Below are 23,622 nucleotides of genomic sequence, written 5' to 3'. Positions count from 1 at the left end.
CAACTTCGCGATTTCGCGAATATTTCGAATATAGTGCTATATATTCGTAAAAACGAATATTCGTTTTTTGTTTTTTCCCCCCCCCACAAAATTACAGTACACATATAATTGATTGTTTCCCAAAGGTCCAACAGCTCAGATCTTACTCACATTGCCTAGAAAGTGATTGAGGCGCGAATCTTCGTAAGGCGATTTTATTAGCGCACATGCGAATATCGGCACGTCCCAGAACAGAGGCAAAGGGCTTTGCATTCATACATTAGTGAATTGAGTTGCGAATCTTCGTAAGGCGATTTTATTAGCGCACATGCGAATATCGGCACGTCCCAGAACAGAGGCAAAGGGCTTTGCATTCATACATTAGTGAATTGAGTTGCGAATCTTCGTAAGGCGATTTTATTAGCGCACATGCGAATATCGGCACGTCCCAGAACAGAGGCAAAGGGCTTTGCATTCATACATTAGTGAATTGAGTTGCGAATCTTCGTAAGGCGATTTTATTAGCGCACATGCGAATATCTACACTTGTCCCAGAACAGAGGCAAAGGGCTTTGCATTCATACATTAGTGATTGAATTGAGCTGCGAATCTTCGTAAGGCGATTTTATTAACGCAAATGCAAATATCTACACTTGTCCCCAGAACAGAGAGGCAAAGGCCTGTGCATTCATATAGTATAGCACCATATTCGCGAATACGTAGAACTTCGTAAAATTCGATTTACGAATATTCGTATTTTTTATTTTACTTTCCACCTTACAGATTACATTGATCTGTACTCTGTCAACTACTGTCATCACCCCCCACTGTATCTCGATTGATTCCCAAAAGTCTCACATTCCCTAGAAAGTGATTGAGTTGCGAATCTTCGTAAGGCGATTTTATTAGCGCACATGCGAATATCTACACTTGTCCCAGAACAGAGGCAAAGGGCTTTGCATTCATACATTAGTGATTGAATTGAGCTGCGAATCTTCGTAAGGCGATTTTATTAACGCAAATGCAAATATCTACACTTGTCCCCAGAACAGAGAGGCAAAGGCCTGTGCATTCATATAGTATAGCACCATATTCGCGAATACGTAGAACTTCGTAAAATTTGATTAACGAAAATTCGTATTTTTTATTTTACTTTCCACCTTACAGATTACATTGATCTGTACTCTGTCAACTACTGTCATCACCCCCCACTGTATCTCGATTGATTCCCAAAAGTCTCACATTCCCTAGAAAGTGATTGAGGTGCGAATCTTCGTAAGGCGATTTTATTAGCGCACATGCGAATATCTACACTTGTCCCAGAACAGAGGCAAAGGGCATTGCATTCATACATTAGTGATTGAATTGAGTTGCGAATCTTCGTAAGGCGATTTCATTAGCGCACATGTGAATTTTGCATAGCATATGTATTATGCGATGCGAAAATTCGAATTATCGCATATGCGAAATAATAACGAATTTGAATAATCGCGAATATTTTACGAATATTCTTTCGAATATTCACAAAATTTCGCGAATTCGAATATGGGACATGCCGCTCAACACTAGTGCTGGGCCTAAATTTATGACAATGGACTGTTGCAGTGGTGGGTGACGTGAAGCCTGATTCTCTGCTATGACATGCAGACTGATTCTCTGCTGACATGAAGCCAGATTGTCTGTTACGGGACCTCTCTCCTCTGCCTGGGTGCTGGGCCTAAATATATGCCAATGGACTGTTGCAGTGGTGGCTGACGTGAAGCCTCATTCTCTGCTATGACATGCAGACTAATTCTCTGCTGACATGAAGACAGATTCTCTGTTACGGGACCTCTCTCCTCTGCCTGGGTGCCGGGGCCTAAATATCTGAGAATGGACTGTTCCAGTGGTGGGTGACGGGAAGCCAGATTCTCTGCTATGGAACCTCTCTCCAATTGATTTTGGTTAATTTTTATTTATTTAATTTTTATTTTTATTCATTTCCCTATCCACATTTGTTTGCAGGGGATTTACCTACATGTTGCTGCCTTTTGCAGCCCTCTAGCTCTTTCCTGGGCTGTTTTACAGCCTTTTTAGTGCCGAAAAGTTCGGGTCCCCATTGACTTCAATGGGGTTCGGGTTCGGGACGAAGTTCGGATCGGGTTCGGATCCCGAACCCGAACATTTCCGGGATGTTCGGCCGAACTTCTCGAACCCGAACATCCAGGTGTTCGCTCAACTCTAGCACCGAGGAGTATGCATAGTTTAATAGCGTTCGTCTTGTGGACCGGTCCTCTTAAAAGTAGTTGTAATTTTACTTGAAGGAGACTGGGTCGTTATACCTGCCACAGCTCAAGGATAGTAGGAAAAAAAGATAATTTTATCCATTTTTAGAAGTCACATTAAAGTCATTAAAGGGCTTCTGTCACCCCACTAAACCGTTTTTTTTTTGTTTGTTTACTCATAATCCCTATACTGTGATTTATGCCTACATAATCTAATTAATAATTTTGGTCCAGTAGATTTTGCTTAAAACGTGCTTTCTCGCCCAGTTTCCTTGGGGGACACAGAAGACCTTGGGTATAGCTCATCTCCATAGGAGGCGTGACACTAAGTGAAAACTGTTAAGCCCCTCCTCCACAGCTATACCCTCAGCCTGGAGAGAGAGACTGCCAGTTTTTTGCTTAGTGTCCAAGGAGGCAAGACATTCCCTGCTCTGCAGGGCTGTTTCTCCTTGTTTTAATTTTTGATTTTTACTTTTTTCTTTTCTTTTTGTTCCAGAACATCAGGGACAACAGAGACGCACTAGACCTCTCTGTTTCTCCCGGGGTCGAGCTGCGCCAGTGCCGGTCATCCGCACTGCTGCCTCCCCCACAGAAGGCAAGGTGGATCAGGGCAGCCCAGCTCCCCTACATCCCGCCAGCACAAGGGTCGCCCGCACGCCAAGTCCCTCTTCCAGCGTCCTGCCACTACGGTGCCAGTAGCTGAAGGGGCGACCCTGCTGGAACGGACCGAGGGTGAAGACGGCTATGGTGAGAGATTGGCTTCTCCAGCCCTACGTCCCCCCCCCTCACCCCTCACCCCACCCCGGTCTCCTGCGTGCCTGACCCCCATACTGACAGGGCCTCTGGACCCTTTTGTCCCTGCTAGCCCTAGGCTGGCCCTGGCTGCACAGGGCGACATTCTGCTCCCATAGGACATTGGCACCCTTCTTCCTGCAAGAAGGATGCCTGGGGAGCTGCACCTAGCTGCCCCTGACGTAGGGGTTAGGCAGGCTTCCCACCCTCACAGACCCGGTCTCAGGGTCCCCCTCCCTCTTACCGGCCACTGCTTCAGGGCCAGAGGGCCCGCGCCTTGCTGCCCCTGACCCATCACGGGCACCGGTCCGGTCAGCACTAATATATCCGGTGCGGCCGGGCGCCGCAAAAGATTTTAGGCTCCGCGGCTCCCGCGGCGGTCCGCCATTCCAGGCCCCCTTACTTCCGGCCGGCGGGGTGGGCTCCCGCGGCCAGCGAGCCACCATTCCGGTCCCTGTCTCTTCCGGCCGGCCGGGTGGGCTCCCGCGCCGGCAAACCGCCATTACGGGCCCCTGTCTCTTCTGGCCGGCGGGGTGGGCTCCCGCGGCCGGCATTGGGCTATGCCCCAGCAGGTGGCGGTCGGCGGGGCTCCGCTACTTTGGTCCCAGGCTTCGGCCTGCTGGGCCGCAATCCCGACCGGCCCGCAGGGGTGGGCTCCCGCGGCCGGTTTGAAGCGCCGTTCTGCCGCAGGTCCCGGCGGTATGACGGGCCGGGCGCCGCAATTTAGCCCCCGGCTTCGCGGCCTACTAGGCCGCAATATTCCGGCCTCTGGTGGAGGGGGCGGGAACTTCTCCAGGCGCGAATTTTCCCGCCTGGAGGTTCCTCCGCCCCCAGGGGATCGCACGCCGCCCTCCAGGCCGGATCCCTGTTAACCCTTTGGGTGCAGGCCGGCTCCCAAAAATGGGTCTGTATAGTTGGCCCCCCTTTTTTCTCTGTCTCTCAGGGCCCCTATATGGTGGCTCCCCTTTAGCCTCAGAGGCTGAGTTTAAATAATAATAAAAAAAATAAAAAATAAAATGAAATAACATAAAAATAATAGATCATGTTTTCTATTGGGCTGCGCTTGACGCTGCAGCCTCATCAGTAATGCTGCATGTCTGCATGACCTCTTTCCACAGGCGGCATGGTGTTGCGCTCCCAGCCTGCGTCGCTGCTAGGGCATTTCCCCTTTTAGGCGGTTTTCTTGCCTCTTCCAGGATACGGCGCTGGCCAAGTGCATTCGGCCCTCTGTAGGCAGCATTCATAATCTCTCCAGTTATGGTGCCTGCCATGTGCATCCCCCCCCCCCTCCTAGGCGGGCTACTGCACTCTCCCTGGCTGGCCATGTGCATGACCCCCTTCTTAGGCGGAATGCTGCACCTTCACCGGATACGGTGCTGGCCTTGTGCACGACCCCCTTCCATAAGCGGAACGCTGCACTCTCTGGATTTGCTGCCGGCCATGTGCGTGACCCCCTTCCGTGGGCGGAACGCTGCACTCACTGGATTCGCTGCCGGCCATGTGCGTGACCCCCTTCCTGGGCGGAACGCAGCACTCTCACGGGATCTGTTGCCGATCATGTGCATGCCCCCCTTTTTTAGGCGGGATACTGCACTTTCACCGGATACGGTACTGGCTATGTGCACGACCCCCTTCCATAGGCGGAATGCTGCACTCTCGCAGATGTGCTATGATGTACTTATGTACTATGTTATTGTGCTGCACTCTCACTGGTTGCGCTGCCGGCCATTTTTTAGGCGGTATGCTGCACTCTCATTGGATTCCCTGCCGGCCTTGGGTATGCCTCCTTCCCTCAGGCAGCATACATACATCCCTCTGTCTTTGGGTGTTTCCTCGCAGGTACGTTGCTGGCCACGTGCATGTACCCCATACATGGCAGGGTGCTTGCTCTCTCGCTGGATCCGCTGTCGGCCATAGGCATGACCCCTCTTCCGTAGGCGGTGTACGCACTCTTGCTGGATTCGCTGCCAGCCAGGGGCATGCCTTCCTTCCTCAGGCGACATGCACGCGTTCTTAGTGACTGTGTTTGCCTCTCGCCAGTACGTTGCTGGCCATGTGTATGACTCCCATGCATGGCGGTGTGCTCGCACTCTCCCTGGAGGAGATGCTGGCCATGTGCTTTACCCCCTTTTTTCTGGGCGGTGTGCTACACTCTCACCGGATACATTGCTGGCCATGAGAATGGCCCTCTAACATGGGTGGAACGCTTGCACTTCCATTGGATACGGTGCTGGCCTTGTGCGTGACCACCTCTCACTTCAGGGCAGAATTTGGCACGCTCATGGGATTCACGGCTGTCCTTATATGGCTGGGTTGGACTTGTACATGTCCCCATTCATTGGCAGAGTAGTTACTCTCTCGCTGAGTTCAGTGTTGGGTGTATTATTGCACACTCCTTTAATGCTAGGATGCCCCTGTGCATGTTCCCCTTTCACTAGGTGGACCTCCTGCGTTCCTGCTGGTTTATAGGGTATGTCCTGCTTCTCTGAAGTAGGTTCGGCCTTAGGCATCACTCCCTTTTGGGACGGGTCTTTGCACTCTTGCCAACTGCAGTTGGCCAGGTACAATTTCCCCCCTTTCGGGGTGGACTGATTGCGTTCCATCGCATGCTATACTGGTTTTGTGCATAACTCCCTTTCAGGTTGCACTTTGCGATTCCGTACATGCTGTTGCGCTCTGGGACGAGCCCCCCTTTTTTTCTAGGTGGGTTGGCCTTCTCGCTGCTTGCGGGGCTGCTCGTTCGTATGCCTCACCTGCTTCCTGCGGCATACCTTTGTTTCTTGGGAGACGATGCTTGCCGCCAGCCTTGCACTCGTCCCTAGGGAGTTCATTCTGTCCTCCTGACCGGACAGGCTCTATTTCTCTCTGCTGCACCGAGCTGGGTGGTGCTCATTCATTTAGTTGGCCTTTCATTCCAGGGAGTGTTCGTGGGTCCTAGATGCATGCCCTTTGCGTCCTTCTGCAGCATTGCTTCCCTGCGCAAGTGGTCACATGGTCGAGAGTGCTGTTGTCTGAGGCGCCTCTCGAATTCGTCATTGGCGCTGGCAGGACTGCGGTTCCCTTGCCTGCCGCAATTTCCTCCTCTTCGGATGCAGTGTGGTATGAGTCCTTCCTCTTGGCGCCTCTACGCTTCTGTCTGATCTGCTACCGGGTTCGGGCTGCTCTTCTCGGGACGGTCACCCAACTTCTCTTGGGTGCTGGATTACCCAGGTCCGGAGGACCTCCGCCTTGGGTTCTTCAAGGTATTCGCCTTCTGCGAGGCGGTGGACCGGGCGTCTCACAGTGTAGCGGGTTCTGCCTTTGAGCTGTCCTATGGCTTCCCTGTTGCCCACTCCTCCTCCTTTCGGTTGGAGGGTGTTATGTCGGCCTCTGTCTCGACTGCCTCTTTTCGCCGGCTTTGTTTGGCTCCCGCTCTATACAGATCACTCCGATGTGGCTTCCCGCCAGACTTCGGAGGCTGTGTTTTCACTGTCCTCCCCTCTGGGGTGAGCATGGTTGTTCCTGTGGATGGTTCCGGTGTTCCTTTTGGCCTCGTACTGTCTCCCTTGTTCACGCTGGCTGTATTAGCTGTGTGCTTGTTTACCGAGTCTACCGCGTTCTGTCCTCCCGCTGGGTGCAGATTGCGTGGCCCGTTCTAAGACGATGGTCCTGATGTAGACTTACCTTCTCGATAACTTGGGGGGACTACCTTTTCGGTTCAGATTGTCCTTTGATCCCACACAGGGGCTGTACAACGTGGTTACATCAGCATGGACTTTAGCCTGCCTTCTCCTGGCATCTGGCGGATCCTTTGGGTTCTTTCCATCTGTCCTTCTGCTCCCCCATTCGGGTGGATGCGGGTCAACGTTGTTCGAGGGCCGACGGGGCTAGTTTTGTCGACCCTTCTGCCCGTGTTACTGGTCTGCGCCTGTTCTCATTGGGTTTTCGCCTGCTTGCCAGGCGACTCCAGCGGGTTCACTGCTGTCCACTCCTGGCTGTGTCTCGTCCAGGATCTGTCGTAAGACTTAGGGTTTCTTGTCTGGGGTTCTGTGGGAAGCTGTGCATTCCCCACTCTGAAGTTCTTTCCCCATGGTTCTGTCTTTTAGTTGAGGTGTCAAGTGTCGGCGCTGTTCTTTCTCTTCCAGCGTTCCCGGCCCTCTGGGCCTGCCAAGACCTTCTTCCTCGGAGTGGCTCTTTGGTTCCTCTGTACTGTCCTTCGGTACCGCCCTGGGGACTATATCCTGAGCTCTCGGCGCTCCGATCTTGCCCTTGGAGCCGTTACAGGAGTTCTCTCTATCCTTCTGTCCTGTACGGTTGTGTTCCGTATCAGTCGTGTCTCTGACGGGTGCCGGCATGGCCCCCTTTTTTTGTTACGAGCTTTCTGTCTTTTCCAGGACAGGGCTGTTCTGCATCTCGTTTCTTCCTTCCTTCCTTCCTTCTGAAGGTGGTGTTGCCTTTCGCTTCAACACCTCACCTATTTGGACGTTGTTTGGGCCTGGCCGTTTTTTACTTGGAGATCTCCGACTCTTGCAGTCGTTCGGCCTCTTGGGGTTCCAGGAGGTCTGTGCATAGGGTTGACAGACTCCAGGGTGGTTTTCCTCCGCTTGATCAGATTGGCTATTGCTGAGGTTATCGCACCTAGGGCAGGATTCTGTCTTGGTGTCACCGTTCCTTTCACCAGAGCGGTCGGTGCCTCCTGGGCCGGAGGCATTGGGCTTCGGCCGTGCATTTGGGCACGGCGGCCACAGGTCTGCCTTGCACGCCTTACTGAGTTCTACAGGGTGCATACTCTGACTTTGGCAGATGCTGCCTTACCCCGCCTGGGTTTACAGGCGGCGGTTCATTGATGCCTTTCGGGTGCTTCACCTTGGTGCTGTGGTCCCTCCCCCTTTTGGACTGCTTTTGAACGTCCCAAGGTCTTCTGTGTCCCCCAAGGAAACTGGGCGAGAAAACGAGATTTTTGTATAACTTACCAGTAAAATCTCTTTCTCGCTCTTTCCTTGGGGGACACAGCACCCACCCATTAATTGTTTTTTCTCTGTGCGTTTTCCGAGTTTTTGTTACCCGTTGGGTAGTTGGCTTGTTGGTTCCTTGTTGGACTTTGCCTTTTCTCACTGCTTGGACACGCAACTGGCAGTCTCTCTCTCCAGGCTGAGGGTATAGCTGTGGAGGAGGGGCTAACAGTTTTCACTTAGTGTCACGCCTCCTATGGAGATGAGCTATACCCAAGGTCTTCTGTGTCCCCCAAGGAAAGAGCGAGAAAGAGATTTTACTGGTAAGTTATACAAAAATCTCGTTTTTAAAATATGCACATTACCTTGCTACCAGCAAGTAGGACGGCTACTTGCTGGTAGCAGCCGCATCCTCCGATCCTAAAGACGCCCCCTCCCCATGTTGATTGACAGGGTCAGGGAACGGGATCGTTCTCTGTTGGCCCTGTTTGCATTCAAAATCTCGCGCCTGCGCCGTACCTGTCTTCAATCGGCACAGGCGCACTGAGAGGCGGACGCTCGCTCAGCCGCTCCATCCTCAATGTGCCTGCGCCGGGTGTAGATGTGACGTCATCGGCGCAGGTGCATTGAGAATGGAGCGGCCGCCTCTCGGTTCAGCTGCGCCGACTGAATACTGTTACGGCGCAGGCGCGAGATCTTGATAGCAGACAGGGCAAGTCAGAGGAAGATCCCATTCACTGGCCCTGTCAATCAACATGCGGAGGGGGCGTCTTTAGGATCGGAGGATGCGGCTGCTACCAGCAAGTAGCCGCCCTACTTGCTGGTAGCAAGGTAATTTGCATATTTTAAAAGCATGTTTTTAACACAATCTACTGAACCGAAATGATTAATTAGATTATGTAGGCATAAATCGCAGTATAGGGATTATAAGTAAACAAAAAAAACAAACGGTTTAGTGGGGTGACAAAAGCCCTTTAACTGGGCTATGCCATGAAAAATATTCTACCTTTTTCCAACCAGCACCTGATCTATATAATTGTATAATTGCATGCAATTAAACCTTTAGTATAGCCACTGAGCTGTTCCCAATAAAATCTTTCTTTATAGCGCCACCTGCTGTTCTTTTCCTGACTTCTCTGCCCATCTAGCTATGGTGGTTGCACATGCTCCGTTTAAGGCTGGGTTTACATGTGACTGATGAGCAGCAGACAATCTGCAGCGTTTCTGCTTCTAATCTGCAGCAGAAAAAACACCAGAGGATGCATGCACACGCTGTGGATTTTGTTGCAGAAATTGCATTCTTTGCATTGAAAAGGGTGAAATCCGCAGTATAAATTGACATGCTACAGGTTTAGAATCTGCAAAACCGCAGCTTTTCTGCTGCATTTTTTTAATGCGTCATGTGGATGAAAGTTCTGAAAATCCGATGCACTTTGCTGGTACTGGTACAAACACCGCGGATTGGCCGCACAAAAATCTGCAATGACAAATCCACAGCTAATCAATGTGTGAACCCAGCCTAAATCTTCAGCCATATGTTCTGTTAGATCAGGCATGTCCAAACTGCAGCCCTCCAGCTGTTTCTAAACTACAACTCCCAGCATGCCCTAATAGCTGTAAGCTATCCAGGCATGCTGGGAGTTGTAGTTTAGCAGCAGCTGGAGGGCCGCAGTTTGGACATGCCTGTGTTAGATGCTGCTGCAGTTATAGGGAAAGAACTGCAGCAGAAAGGACATGCCCCTTCAGCTGCAGCAAAAAGAAATCTAGCCGAACAATTGCAGCAATGAATGGGGAGGTACCCCTTTAAGAGTAGGCCATCCTGGGTATATGTATGACGGGTATAACGTTGCTTAGCATCCTCTTACTGGACCGAACAATATCTAATGGTAGAGACTAATGGTAACCGTTTGTGTTGCTGCGGCTGTAATGATGAAGAGGTAGAAAGTGAGTAAATGAAGCCTGTGGACCCGAGCCATGACATAAGACATCTGTGTCACTACCCGGCTCTAAATTGCAAATCCTAAATGAGCTGTTCCCATTATTTCTGCATGCCCTTTCCATTACCCCCTGAAGTCGGGAGCCTTATTGCCGCTGTTCCTGTAATATTTATCACAAATGAATCTTTCATCAAGATGGAATTTTCCAGATGGTTGAGCACGTGCTCGCAGGAACACTGTGTAAGTGTGTCAGTAAAAGGCCAGCGAGAGTGCGACGTGTGGAATCTCTGAGAGGGCTAAGCGTCGCCAAACAACACTTCTGCTTCCTCGACCTGTCAGAGAGCAGCTCGTAGTGGAGGCGCGGGGGCCGGGCCCGTAAAGGCAGAGAAGATTATCTGCATGACATGGCAGCAAAAGAGGGGGTCAAGCTTTCCTGCCTTTTAATGATTCATTTGATTCCAAATGATTTCAGTTTAATAGAAAATCAGTGCTAATAACTTGATCCTTTGCTTGGGTCTGCATGCTTTCCAAAGGTTATTTGGAAGTCCTGTATGGTGTTTGTAGTAGGTTATCCCAGGCCATCACTTATAAATCATGACAAATTTACGGTACATAAAGTTCTACCTTTAAAAGGGTATCCCATCTTGGACATTGAGGCCATATTGTCAGGATATGCCCCCCTATGTCTGATAGGTGTGTGTCCCGCCTCTGAGACCCGCACCTACCCTTAGAACAGAGCCCTCAAAGTGCAGGAGAGCGCACACGCACGGCTGCCCTCCATTCATTTGTATGGGACTTCTGAAAATAGCCAAGCAGCGCGCACCGCGCAAGCGCAGCTAAGTCTCCACTCACTACTTTGGGGCTTACAGAAATAGCCGACCCAGTCTCATAGAAATTCATGGAAAGTGTGCACTCCGTCACTTTGCAGGCTCCCTTCTTAGGATAGGTGCTGGTCTCAGAGGTGGGACCTACATGTTTTAGACATTAGAAGCATATCCTAGCGATATGACCCCAATGTCCAAGATGAACAACCCCTTTAACCCACCTTAGATCAGCGAACTGTATTCTCAGCAATCACTCTATAAGATGAGAAGCAATTCATGTAAGAATAGAATATTAAAGGGTATCTGTCGCAGATTTGTACCTATGACACTGGCTGACCTGTTACATGTGCGCTTGGCAGCTGAAGACATCTGTGTCAGTCCCATGTTCATATGTGTCTGCATTACTGAGAAAAATGAGGTTTTAATATATGCAAATGAGCCTCTAGGAGCAGCTGGGGAGTCGCCATTGCAGAGAGAGCTGAGCCCATTTCCCCTAGAGGCTCATTTGCATACATTAAAACCTCATTTTTCTCAGCAGTGCGAGCACATATGAACATGGGACCAACACAGATGCCTTCAGTTGTCAAGCGCACATGTAACAGGGCAGCCAGTCTCATAGGTACAAATCTGCTGACAGATGCCCTTTAAGCCCCCATGGCAACACTTCTTGGGAAATTCTGAGAATGGAGAAGACAACGTCGCTATTGCAATGCGATGATTGACCTTCACAGTATTCTACTTACAGCACTAGAGGACTTTTCTGATTTCTCATTGAATTGCACCCACTGAGCAAAGAAATGTATCCGATATTACAGATAATTTGGGAAATTGCTAATAATGCGCTTCCATAATAGGTTTGTATGCAGAATTGTGTTGTAGAATAACTCACTTTCTAGATGAAAGCAGTCTTCTTCCAGAAAGGGGGTTATTCTGCAATACCAGACTGGCACAGTTACTAGAAGGAAGGCAAGCTTTATTTTAACTGATTTTTTTAATTTGCTATTCAACTACAATTACAAGTGTAACATACAATAAATCTATTGCAGGATATTCACTGGATCGACAAGGCTGGATGGAAATGCTATAGGTAAACATTCATGCCCATAACCAAGAATCCCGGTGATTTTTACCCCAATGTTCCCCCCTGGTCCTGTCTCTTGCTTTCACCTTTATATCTTTTCATAGTTAGGTTTGCTGTATATTCACTAAATTGAACCCATTCTGTGCTTGCAGTGGATTTTGTGCGCTGGCTTTGTGCAGTTTCAATGGATGAACTGGTGTCCCCCACACACCCACGTATGTTTAGCTTACAGAAAATTGTAGAGATATCTTACTACAACATGGGTCGTATCAGACTCCAGTGGTCCAGGATATGGGAGGTCATCGGAGATCATTTTAACAAGGTAAGATTGTTAATAATATGTAGACAGCTGGACATTTATTTCCACGTTCCTGTACTTAAAAAAAAAAGTCTGATATGTCATAGTAACATTGCAAAGGTTTTGATTGGTGGGGCCCCGAGTGCTGAGACCACCAGAATGAGGACGCTCACGCAGAGCACATTGCAGGAGACCGGCTTAGTAGAGAGTCTATGAGCCCGATTCTTCTGCAATGAGGCGAGAGATTGTTCTATGTCGACACGTCTGGCACTCCTCATTTTAGCAGTCGGTGGGGGAGCCTCAGTAATCAAAACTTTTGTTTAAAGTTTGTTTGTTTTTTCAAAGTACAGGGACACTTTAGGGCAGGTTCACACCCCTGTTTAGCTGATCTAGCAGGCTGTTCTAGCAAAGAACAGCCTGCCAGAGTTCAACAGCTCCACTTTAGGCAGATACTGGCGGAACCGGAGAGAATCCGGCCGGTTTCCAGCATGAGTGCCAGGTTTCGGCTGGACAAAACCTATTGCACACAAAGCCGTGACTCCAGTGACTCAATGGAACTAAACTTAGAGCAGGTCTGCATGAAAACCCACGGCAGAAACCACAGCACAGCGGTTTCTGCCGTGGGATACGTGGCGGATTTCGTCACACATTTCCTGATGCAGCCTCCAGACTGCGCCCTCTGGTGGCAGCAGCTTCTTGTGCGCTGTCACATTGTCCTTGCTATAACCATAGTCCAGCCCTAGATAACAGACCTTACTGTATTTTCTCTTCCTCAGGTTGGTTGCAATCCTAACGAGGATGTTGCCATCTTTGCAGTCGATTCCTTAAGGCAGCTTTCTATGAAATTTTTAGAAAAAGGGGAGCTTGCAAATTTCCGTTTCCAGAAAGATTTCTTAAGGCCATTTGAGCACATTATGAAGAGAAATAGGTGAGTGTGCCATGTGTCTGCCTTTGTTTGATACCTAGTGTTGTCGTTGCATTGGTTCCCCCAATAGTGATCCTATATGGTCACCTTTTGTGTACTGGTCGGCAGCCAACAGGTCCTCATTTTCCATGTATTGTATTACACCAATGTGTTTTTTTCATCCCCTGAGCTAATAGAGGGGCAGTGTTGGCCGAGGGTACCCCCAGTCACATCCATACGCCCTCATGTAGCATATAGCTTGGGGCTGTAATAACCCAGTGGATTAATGTCCTACATTGCTCCATCATTTGTAATATCTGCATTTGAGTCATATAGCCCAGTGGAGTAAAGTTCTCTTTTCAAGTAAGTTTATATCGGCGCAATCAACCGCATGCCTGAATCTAACAATGAATGCGCGACTATATATGCCCCCGGACTCCGCATTCAGTGGGTCAATGCAGAAGGTCATTGATGTTACATAGAATAAGGGTACATTCACACCACTGCCTGCATTTTGCAGTCTGCAAAACCAATATCGATACCGTCTGTATGACATTTGCATTTTTTGCGGACCCATTGACTTCACCTATAGGACATGTTCTATGTTTTGGTCGTGTGAATGTACCCTAATACAGCCTCTGTATGAAGCACTACAAACTGGTAAAGTTACTCAAAGCGCCACCATGGGGTCAGAATATTATAGAATAAGTTGTGCATTTTTTATTGTACTGCACAAATAGTCATTCCCATATGGATTACGTATATTCCATGGCAGAAGCAGCGCTCTCATGTTCTTGTGTTCTCTTTATTAAGGTCACCAACCATTCGGGACATGGTTGTCCGCTGCATTGCACAGATGGTGAATTCCCAAGCTGCTAACATTCGCTCAGGCTGGAAGAACATATTCTCAGTTTTTCACTTGGCTGCATCAGACCAGGATGAGAGCATAGTAGAGCTCGCCTTTCAGACCACTGGGCACATAGTCAGTGAGTATCTGGTCCATGTATGGAGCATTTGCATTTACTACAGTGACACTGTTTTTATGCCATTTTACTGGAGCGCTAAAGCCATCACCCACCTAGGTTTATAATCTGCTTTTATTATTTGACTGCAGTTGTTCATTATGCCTCATTATGGGGGCGCCATCTTGCCTGAGCTGCAGTTAAGAACATTTACACATGTGCCCCCATGGGCCATAGACACATTAAACTGGAGATGTTCATTGACTTCTAAGGGGATGTCTGATCTGTGCAGAGGTCATTGAGCAGGGTATGGGAGTAGATAAGCTGTGAAACCCCTTATTGTGAACGGTGGATCCAGTGTTCTCTATATATGTGTTCTCTTTCCTTGTAATCCTGCCTGTGATGATAATGACATGACTGCTGAAAATTGATGATTACACATCAGGGTTTTTCAATCTGATGGGGGAGGGGGGGGGGAGTCTGAGCTGAGGCTGATGGGGGGGAGTCTGAGCTGAGGCTGATGGGGGGGAGTCTGAGCTGAGGCTGATGGGGGGGGGAGTCTGAGCTGAGGCTGATGGGGGGGGGAGTCTGAGCTGAGGCTGATGGGGGGGGAGTCTGAGCTGAGGCTGATGGGGGGGAGTCTGAGCTGAGGCTGATGGGGGGGAGTCTGAGCTGAGGCTGATGGGGGGGAGTCTGAGCTGAGGCTGATGGGGGGGAGTCTGAGCTGAGGCTGATGGGGGGGAGTCTGAGCTGAGGCTGATGGGGGGAGTCTGAGCTGAGGCTGATGGGGGGGAGTCTGAGCTGAGGCTGATGGGGGGGAGTCTGAGCTGAGGCTGATGGGGGGAGTCTGAGCTGAGGCTGATGGGGGGGGAGTCTGAGCTGAGGCTGATGGGGGGGGGAGTCTGAGCTGAGGCTGATGGGGGGGGAGTCTGAGCTGAGGCTGATGGGGGGAGTCTGAGCTGAGGCTGATGGGGGAGTCGGAGTCTGAGCTGAGGCTGATGGGGGGGGGGGGGGGAGTCTGAGCTGAAGCTGAGGCTGATGGAGCTTGGGGGTGTGATTTTTGGGTCTGATCTGAGGTGTGATGAAGAACATTTTTTCAAATTTTCTTCCTCTAATCCCTGAATGTGTCTTATAGTCCAAAAAATACGGTAAAAAATAACATCATCAAGAAGTATGTTTAATGTAAAAACTTGATTTAAACAATTGGTTATATTCTGAGACACATTCCCTTTAAAAATAAATGTCTTAATATATGTATTTTTTTTTCCATTAAATCTGCCTATTACAGCATTTCTGCGCCTGCTGGCACCATCCCTCCTGTGTCTCATTATAGACACAGCTTCATTCCTTCCCAGCATTCCTTGCCTTCCCCTATGCTCTCCCCTCACTGTCAATCACTGCAGCTCATCCACCTCCTGTACGGTAGGTAGTTAGGATAATATTATTTAGGTCAGTAGATGAAGCTCCCTGATGCAGAGCAACTATTGCACTCTTCTGACCACGTACCACTATCTCTACAGGTGAGATAAGTAAAAGTCCAAGTATGGATGAATACTAATGTCATTTATGTAGTAGGCTAGCTAAAAGACCGTATTCTGGTAAGCAGAACTGTGTCTGCAGCTGAGGAAACGATGCTGGAGCACGGACTGATTGCATGGATCTCTCTGTGGATGTAAATTAGCTTGCTGGTGTTATCTGCTTGGCAATTGCAGATTTTTTTATATTTAAGGTCAATTACAATGCAATAAAAAGATAATTCATTTTGTGTACCATCTCCTAAATTTTGTAAAAGCTGGAGCTTCACTTTAATTAATGTACACAGTGCTCCCCCCATTCCTTCAGTGATTGACAGTCGGCTGCATTGGACACTGACGAACAGGAGAGCACACTTTTTCCCTAGCTGCCCTTACATAAGGCAGTATAATTTGATGACAGAACCAGTTTAAAGGGTGACTGTCATATTTTTTTTTTATTTGCTAGTTTATTAGAGCTAGGCATGTATACCCGAGTTAGTCTGTCAATGATTGTCAAAAGATCTGTAATTGCCTTATAATAACAGCTTTCATTAAAGTCCTCTGTCCCTTTCCACTGCTCCCATTAAAGACCGTTGCTAGGGCTTGTCTGTCTTCCTTTTAGTATAAACAGAAGACGGAGGGGCGGTCCTTCACACTGCATGCCTGCATTAGGCTTCAGAGTGAGGAGGCGTGTCTCTCAGTAATCCAATTTTATTGGCTGGCAGGGAGCTGCTGGCTGCAGCAAGTGTGTATGGGAAGTGAGGAAAAGCAGTTTTGGCCTCAGAGAACTGGCAGAGGAGCCATCTTGAGAAGGTCCTCATATTGTAAATGTTTAAACAGACGTAACTAAGGGAAAAACTCAAGAAAAACAGTGGTATGTGAAGAAACTAAAGATTGCTTTATGCATAATGCTGCTGCAGCAGTAACATATGCTAAAATTGCTTTTTTGATGAAAACATGACAGTTACCCTTTAACAGTCTCTGGGAAGAAAGAAGAAATGTTTAACCTTGTAAAATTCTCTACTCCTCCAGTGCTCTCACCGGTTTCTTTTGGTGTTCTGCAGTGATGATGTTGCAATATCCTTCATGTGACCACTGCAACCAGCCAGAAGACATTGATTGGCTGCATAGGTGGTCACATCATCACTGCTGGACAGCAATGGAGACCAGGGACAGCAACGATGGGGTGATAGATTTACCAGGTCAGCAATACTTACTGTTATTTTATCACGTCCCTTTTCTCCTAGTTTGTTAAATATCCGTGACAACCCCCTTTAAAGGGTTTGTATGTCCAAAACAAAATTAAGTGTGTGGGGGTGGGGGTGGGGGTGTATAAAAAAATATATAACTTACCTTTTAAAAGTTTCACTGTAACAGAAGTGATTATGTTCTTTTCACATGACCACTGCTTCCAATCACTGGCCTCAACTGACCTTCTGTTGTCATGTTAATACTTAAAGGCGTAGTCCCACGAAAAATATTAAATATTTTACAGTTTTTAAACTTGCACCTGAATCTGAATTCTTTTGTACTTGCATGTAATAAAAAATTTAGTACAACCACGGAGTTATAAATATCTGTATAGCGCCACCTGCTTTGTCCTGCTCACTGAGAAGGACGCACATGCTCAGTTTCATCTTTCAACTGCCTCCTGAGCTGTAATAGGGAGAACATGGACACGCCCCCCCCCCTCCCCCCAGCTGCAGCAGAAAAGACACACCTCCTGAGCTGTCAGCTTGGTATAAATCTAGCAGAGCATTGAATGGGGAGATCTCTGGATCCATGTGAGGTACTAGGCTGGGTCTAGCTTTGTTGGAAAGAGATTGTCATGTACTATATAATGTCTGATTTTCATTTTTTACATTAGTCATGTGATAACCCCTTTAAGGCCCAAATATTTTTTATTTTTTTTTCTGATCTTTGCATTTCAAAAGCCATAACATTTTTACTTTTCTGGCCACATAGCCATATGAAGGCTTTTCTTACGTGGATCAAGTTGTATTAATTAATGCCACCAGTTTGGGTTACCAATAATGTATTCTATAACCTTTACAGTTTTTTTTGGGTTTTTTTTATGAGCAGCAGTGTGGGGCAAAAAAGAATTCCACCATAGTTTTTAGTTTTTGTTTTTTATGGGCTTCACTGCACTGCAAATTAAATTAAATACATTTTTTGGGTCAGTATGATTATGGAGATACAAAATTTGCAACTAATTAAAAAAAAAAATAAGTAAGCCTTTTTTTTTGTCTTTTTGTTTCTTTAATAAGCTGTGTGAGGGCTCATTTTTCTACTTGGTGTGCTATAGTTTTCATTGTTTCTTGCAGCATTTTGATAATTTTTTTTATTTAAAAAAGTTTTCCAACTCTGGGGCCCCCACTGATTAGCTCCTGTGAGTGCCGCAGCCTTTTCACAGCTCACCTAGCACAGCGCTGTACATAGTATAGCGGCTATGCTTTGTGTCACGCTCAGTGTCGGACCCCCACCAATCAGATACTGATTACAATGGATGACCTATCCTAAGGTCAAGTCTCAGAAAACCCCTTTGGGGACTTTCTTTACAGTGGTAAATAATCGAATAATTTATTCGAATTTAATGTATTATATTATCTTTTAGAATTTTTTTATATTTTTATTTTTTACAATTGTTTTTTTTATATATATTTAAAAAATGTGTTTAACTTTGTTTTAAAAAAAAATTTTTAGTCGGCAGGGAGAGCAAGATGCCAGCTATATACAGCTGGAGACCTCAAGCGATAGTGCGGCCCCCGTTCCTGAGCCTGCGCCATACTGTTATGACCTGAGTGCTAACTTACCAACAAAGTAGGACGGGGTTGAGAAGTTACTTTTAGGAGTATATGAACAATCATTTACAAGGACAGGAGTAGATGCTCGTTAAGATGAAATCCAGTGAAAATGACCAATATCCTGTGACGTATCTGTGAGCTACAGACAGGGGCCGTTCTATAGAGCTGGAATTCATCAGCTAAGGGAAAATCCCACGACAATCTAGTAATGTTGTGTCAGAGGTTTCCAGTGATGGAACTTATGTAGTGAATATGGTCTCTCTTTTCTTTCCTGCAGCTCTTGTGTTTGAAAAACATTTCCCTGCCACCATTGATTCTTTCCAAGATGCGGTGAAATGTCTCTCGGAGTTTGCATGTAATGCAGCATTCCCAGACACTAGCATGGAAGCCATACGTCTCATCCGCCATTGTGCTAAATACGTTTCCGACAGGCCACAGGTATGAATAAGTCCTGACAATGATATTGGAGCATTGATGTGTGTAATGGAACAGGTTACCCATAGGTGTGTAATACCGAGGGGCTCAGCTCTGAGTGGGGGTGAGGATCAAATATCCCTTCAGAGCAATCGATTCTCATAGAAAACCTTCCACAGGGACATGAAATCCGCTCAATATCCAGAATGCCCAGCGACGCTCATGCGGAGTCGGGTTATGTGAAGCACTTTATTTTACTGTGTGTTTCTGAGTGCAATAAATGCTCTTTTTGCGGAGATTGTGGTGGCTGCATACCGTCCCCGCCGGAGGGATTGTGCAGGAATAAAGGGCTCTAAACACAGCGGTCATATCCTATGGTGTTCCCGGGGAAGGCTTTCTATGAGAATTAATTGCTCTGAACGAAAAATTCACCTTCATCCCTCTCACAAAGCTGCGCACATTTATTACAATTGTATTGGGAAGGTGGAGCTGCACTTGTGACATTGCAGATAGAAGCCGTGGACTGTATTTCATTTACTTCTATCTTCACATATATAATGGAGGTACGTGCACCATTGTTCAAAAAAAAGTATATTAGACCAAGATGTGGCCATTTATATATAAACCAATCTTTCACTATTAATGATCGATGATGCTGCATTCTGTTCAGCGCTTGTTGAGTGCCGTTTGTGTGTGGCAAAAACCGTGACTGAGGGGGACGAATGATCGTTAATGCAGTCATCCCCATACCGTAGTATTTGTCAGCTGCACATCCCCTGTTTATACAGCGCTCGTTGGTTGGGTAATTTGTGGTAAGGGCTGATGATCGGGAATGTGGTAGGTAATATACAAATGAACAGGTAACATTCTTCCTATTAACAAAGGAATCTGCAGCGCTCTTCCAGTGTAGGAAGTCTGGTATTTATTTAACCAGCAGCTTACATTGCGCTTTTCGACTTAACAAGTCGCACATTAGCGTCTCAATGTAAGCTGCTGGTTAAATATATACCAGACTTTCTACACTGGAAGAGTGCTGCAGATTCCTTCGTTAATTTGCTACTTCAAAGGAAGCCTATCCTGCACCCCATCTGCGGGCACAACCCTGAACTGGACCTTATATTAGGTACCATGATCACTGGCATGATTTTGTAGTGCTGCTTATCTTCTATTGCATTTATCCTATGTCATTATAATTCTGGACGGCTCTCCATTTACAGCATTGTGCTATGCTCAATGTATAAAGTGTTCAGTGTATACTCCCAAACAGTACCCTCAATACTCCCAAACAGTACCCTCAATACTCCCAAACAGTACCCTCAATACTCCCAAACAGTACCCTCAATACTCCCAAACAGTACCCTCAATACTCCCAAACAGTACCCTCAATACTCCCAAACAGTACCCTCAATACTCCCAAACAGTACCCTCAATACTCCCAAACAGTACCCTCAATACTCCCAAACAGTACCCTCAATACTCCCAAACAGTACCCTCAATACTCCCAAACAGTACCCTCAATACTCCCAAACAGTACCCTCAATACTCCCAAACAGTACCCTCAATACTCCCAAACTGTACCCTCAATTCTCCGAAACAGTAGACAACTGTACGGTTCTACTGCCATGTATTTATACACCTAAATACACATGCTTAAAGAATATACATACCTATACCCCTAGGATCACAGACATGGCCATGCCTTGGAGGAACACCCTGGGGGACATTCCTTGTTGAATGTCAATTTACTGACAAAACCCTGCTGTTTAGCTCATTTCTATTAGATAAAAATAAACACATCCTTTTTTTAATACTTACCTATCACTTGTTCCCACGATGAGTTGGTTTCTCTTTTGACAAAAAGTTGCATCTTTATGCCATAAATGGGAATTTTTACACAAAACACCAACACGTAAGCTGGCTTAATTGTCCGCAACAATTTGAGCCACTTCTGCCGATAAGAGGATGGTAAATGAGGCGTAATATGCGCAAATGTGATGGCTCCGCCCACTTTGACCTTTGTAACTCAATTCTGGCGTGATGCATTCTTTATGGTAAAGGAGAAAACAGTTGATGTATTTGGTGCAAATGAAAACACCATTCTTTTTGGCGCAACATGCTTAGTAAATGTCCCTCCTTGTGTATCTATATGTTTTCATCTTTTGGCGATTGCTACATCAAGCTTTTAAATATTTTGTGGCTTAAACGCCCGATCCCCCTAAGACACATGGCTCATACCCTTTACGATATTCACAGCATTAGCTGAGGAACACTAAGACAAAGCTTTACCTTTTTACTTTGTGTTACATTTATATGCATTTAGTTTTGTGTCGCGTTTGGGTACATTGATGATTCACTCTGATGCTTCGCAGGCATTCAAGGAGTACACGAGTGACGACATGAATGTAGCACCTGAAGACCGGGTCTGGGTGAGGGGATGGTTCCCCATTCTCTTTGAGCTGTCCTGCATCATCAACAGATGCAAATTAGATGTAAGAACCAGGTAACAATCCGTATTTGCAATTCCAGTTCTAAAGGTATTTTTTGTGTTCATTTGTCTTTTATACTGTCTGACATTAGCGTGTTAGTAGAATTGCATTCCCCTCGTAGCGTGTCACTAGAATTACATTCCCCCCGATCATTCATCAGTCCTATAGAGGTACACTTGCTGAAGCTACCATGTTATGCCTGCAGTGTCTTAGGTCTTATCTGTCGGGGTGACAGATTCCCTTTAATATGGAGTCCAAAAGTTTCTTACATATTTGACTAATAAAGACCTTAGGTGAATCCAGATCTTCTGTCAAATATAACAATATCTGTATGTGGGAATGTCAGTGTATTAGGGGGCCGACCTGACAATACTGCTGGACTGGTTGTCACCGTAACCTCTCGGTAGTGCAGCCTCGGGGTTTGGGCTGATAACCTAATAAAAGTAGTATATATTATGACAACGGACTACAGGACCCTTTGTGTTAGTATTTTTGTCAGTGTAACTCATTGATCCTCTGATTCACAGACAGTCTTGACGTTACACTCTGTATTGTGTGAATACAATTAATCTCCATAATGACCCGTATGGAAGGCAGATACAGTGAAACGTCTACCGACAGGTCCCCTTACGTTTTAATTTTATTTTTATTTTTTTACATATAGAGTAAATCACAGCTATTTTTTCTTACCGGACTAGCATTTTTACAAAGCATCGTTTTTATTGAGTAATTGTTCCTTTTATCGGCAGAGGCTTGACCGTCATGTTTGAAGTAATGAAGACTTATGGCCACACGTTTGAGAAGCACTGGTGGCAGGACTTATTCAGGATTGTCTTCAGGATCTTTGATAACATGAAACTACCAGAGCAGAAGACTGAGGTGAGATTGTCAGGGGGTACATGACTACTATTCCTATAAAGTTACAGTGACTTGTATAATACTATGTACTTAGTCTGCATTACGTGTCTTCTGTGCTTCTCCTACTGACGGCAGCAGTCTTTTATTTAGAAACCTTGCAGATTCCCTTTATTGTCATATTCATCTTATAGATCATAAAAATTGAAGCATATTTGCAATTTACATGCTCTTAAAAAAAACATTGAAGGCTATGGGAGTATGGCGCCACCCGGTGTTCATAGTGAATAGCAATGTGTAGGTCCGCCGAGTGCTGGTGGTCATGCATGTTCAGTCATTCTCGTTCACTGCCCAGCAGTTAATAGACATAGCTTTCTGCTGGGAAAAGAGACATGTTTATTAGCTCCTCTGCAGTGAACACAAGGAAGAAAGTTATTTCTATTATCTGCTATGCAGAGGACTGTCTGTGGGGCTAGCAACTGAGCATGTGTGACCACCAGCACCCAGCTCGGTAGATGAACGTGCACATTGCTATATTTTTTGGCCACCAGGTGGCGCCATACTGTAAATAAATGTCATAACTCTTTACTGGATCATTTTCTCGCCCAGTTTCCTTGGGGGACACAGAAGACCTTGGGTATAGCTCATCTCCCTAGGAGGCGTGACACTAAGTAAGAGCTGTTAAGCCCCTCCTCCACAGCTATACCCTCAGCCTGGAGAGAGAGACTGTCAGTTTTTAGCTTAGTGTCCAAGGAGGCAAGACACTCCCTGCTACTGCAGGGCTGTTTTCTCCTTGTTTTAATTTTTGATTTTTACTTTTTTCTTTTCTTTTTGTTCCAGAACATCAGGGACAACAGAGACGCACTAGACCTCTCTGTTTCTCCCGGGGTCGAGCTGCGCCAGTGACGGTCTTCCGCACTGCTGCCTCCCCCACAGAAGGCAAGGTGGATCAGGGCAGCCCAGCTCCCCTACATCCCGCCAGCACAAGGGTCGCCCGCACGCCAAGTCCCTCTTCCAGCGTCCTGCCACTACGGTGCCAGTAGCTGAAGGGGCGACCCTGCTGGAACGGACCGAGGGTGAAGTGGTGAGAGATTGGCTTCTCCAGCCCTACGTCCGTCCGTCCGTCCCCCCACCCCGGTCTCCTGCGTGCCTGACCCCCATACTGACAGGGCCTCTGGTCCCTTTTGTCCCTGCTAGCCCTAGGCTGGCCCCTGGCTGCCACAGGGCGACATTCTGCTCCCTCTCCTCCCCTCCATAGGACATTGGCACCCTTCTCCCTGACAAGAAGAATGCCTGGGGAGCTGCAGAGGTTCGCACCTAGCTGCCCCTGACGTAGGGGTTATGCAGGCTTCCCACCCTCACAGACCCGGTCTCAGGGTCCCTCCCTCTTACCGGCCACTGCTTCAGGGCCAGAGGGCCCGCGCCTTGCTGCCCCTGACCCATCACGGGCACCGGTCCAAGGGCAAGGTGGTTGTGGCTGCCGGCCATATGGAGCGCTGTTCTAGGCCAAGGGCCCGCTCCAGGGGTGAAATGGCTGCCGGGTCATCGCTTCCGACAGCGGGTGGGCACCGCGGCCT

At 47.3% G+C, this 23,622-nt stretch overlaps 1 protein-coding gene across 1 annotated transcript in view; it reads left to right on the top strand.

Annotated features, from left to right (window-relative positions):
- ARFGEF1 (ADP ribosylation factor guanine nucleotide exchange factor 1) overlaps positions 1-23,622 on the top strand; it is a 160,469-nt gene that overhangs the window by 118,551 nt on the left and 18,296 nt on the right. Inside the window, exons 24-30 of the mRNA XM_044292760.1 lie at positions 11,774-11,814; positions 11,961-12,130; positions 12,883-13,034; positions 13,824-13,996; positions 18,568-18,728; positions 21,074-21,204; positions 21,940-22,069. Of these exons, the coding sequence (XP_044148695.1) occupies positions 11,774-11,814; positions 11,961-12,130; positions 12,883-13,034; positions 13,824-13,996; positions 18,568-18,728; positions 21,074-21,204; positions 21,940-22,069 (958 nt within the window). The remainder of the gene's footprint in view (positions 1-11,773; positions 11,815-11,960; positions 12,131-12,882; positions 13,035-13,823; positions 13,997-18,567; positions 18,729-21,073; positions 21,205-21,939; positions 22,070-23,622) is intronic.

The sequence above is a fragment of the Bufo gargarizans genome, chromosome 5 (assembly GCF_014858855.1).
Source record: "Bufo gargarizans isolate SCDJY-AF-19 chromosome 5, ASM1485885v1, whole genome shotgun sequence".
NCBI lineage: Eukaryota > Metazoa > Chordata > Amphibia > Anura > Bufonidae > Bufo > Bufo gargarizans.
This window is presented reverse-complemented; position numbering and strand designations above follow the sequence as displayed.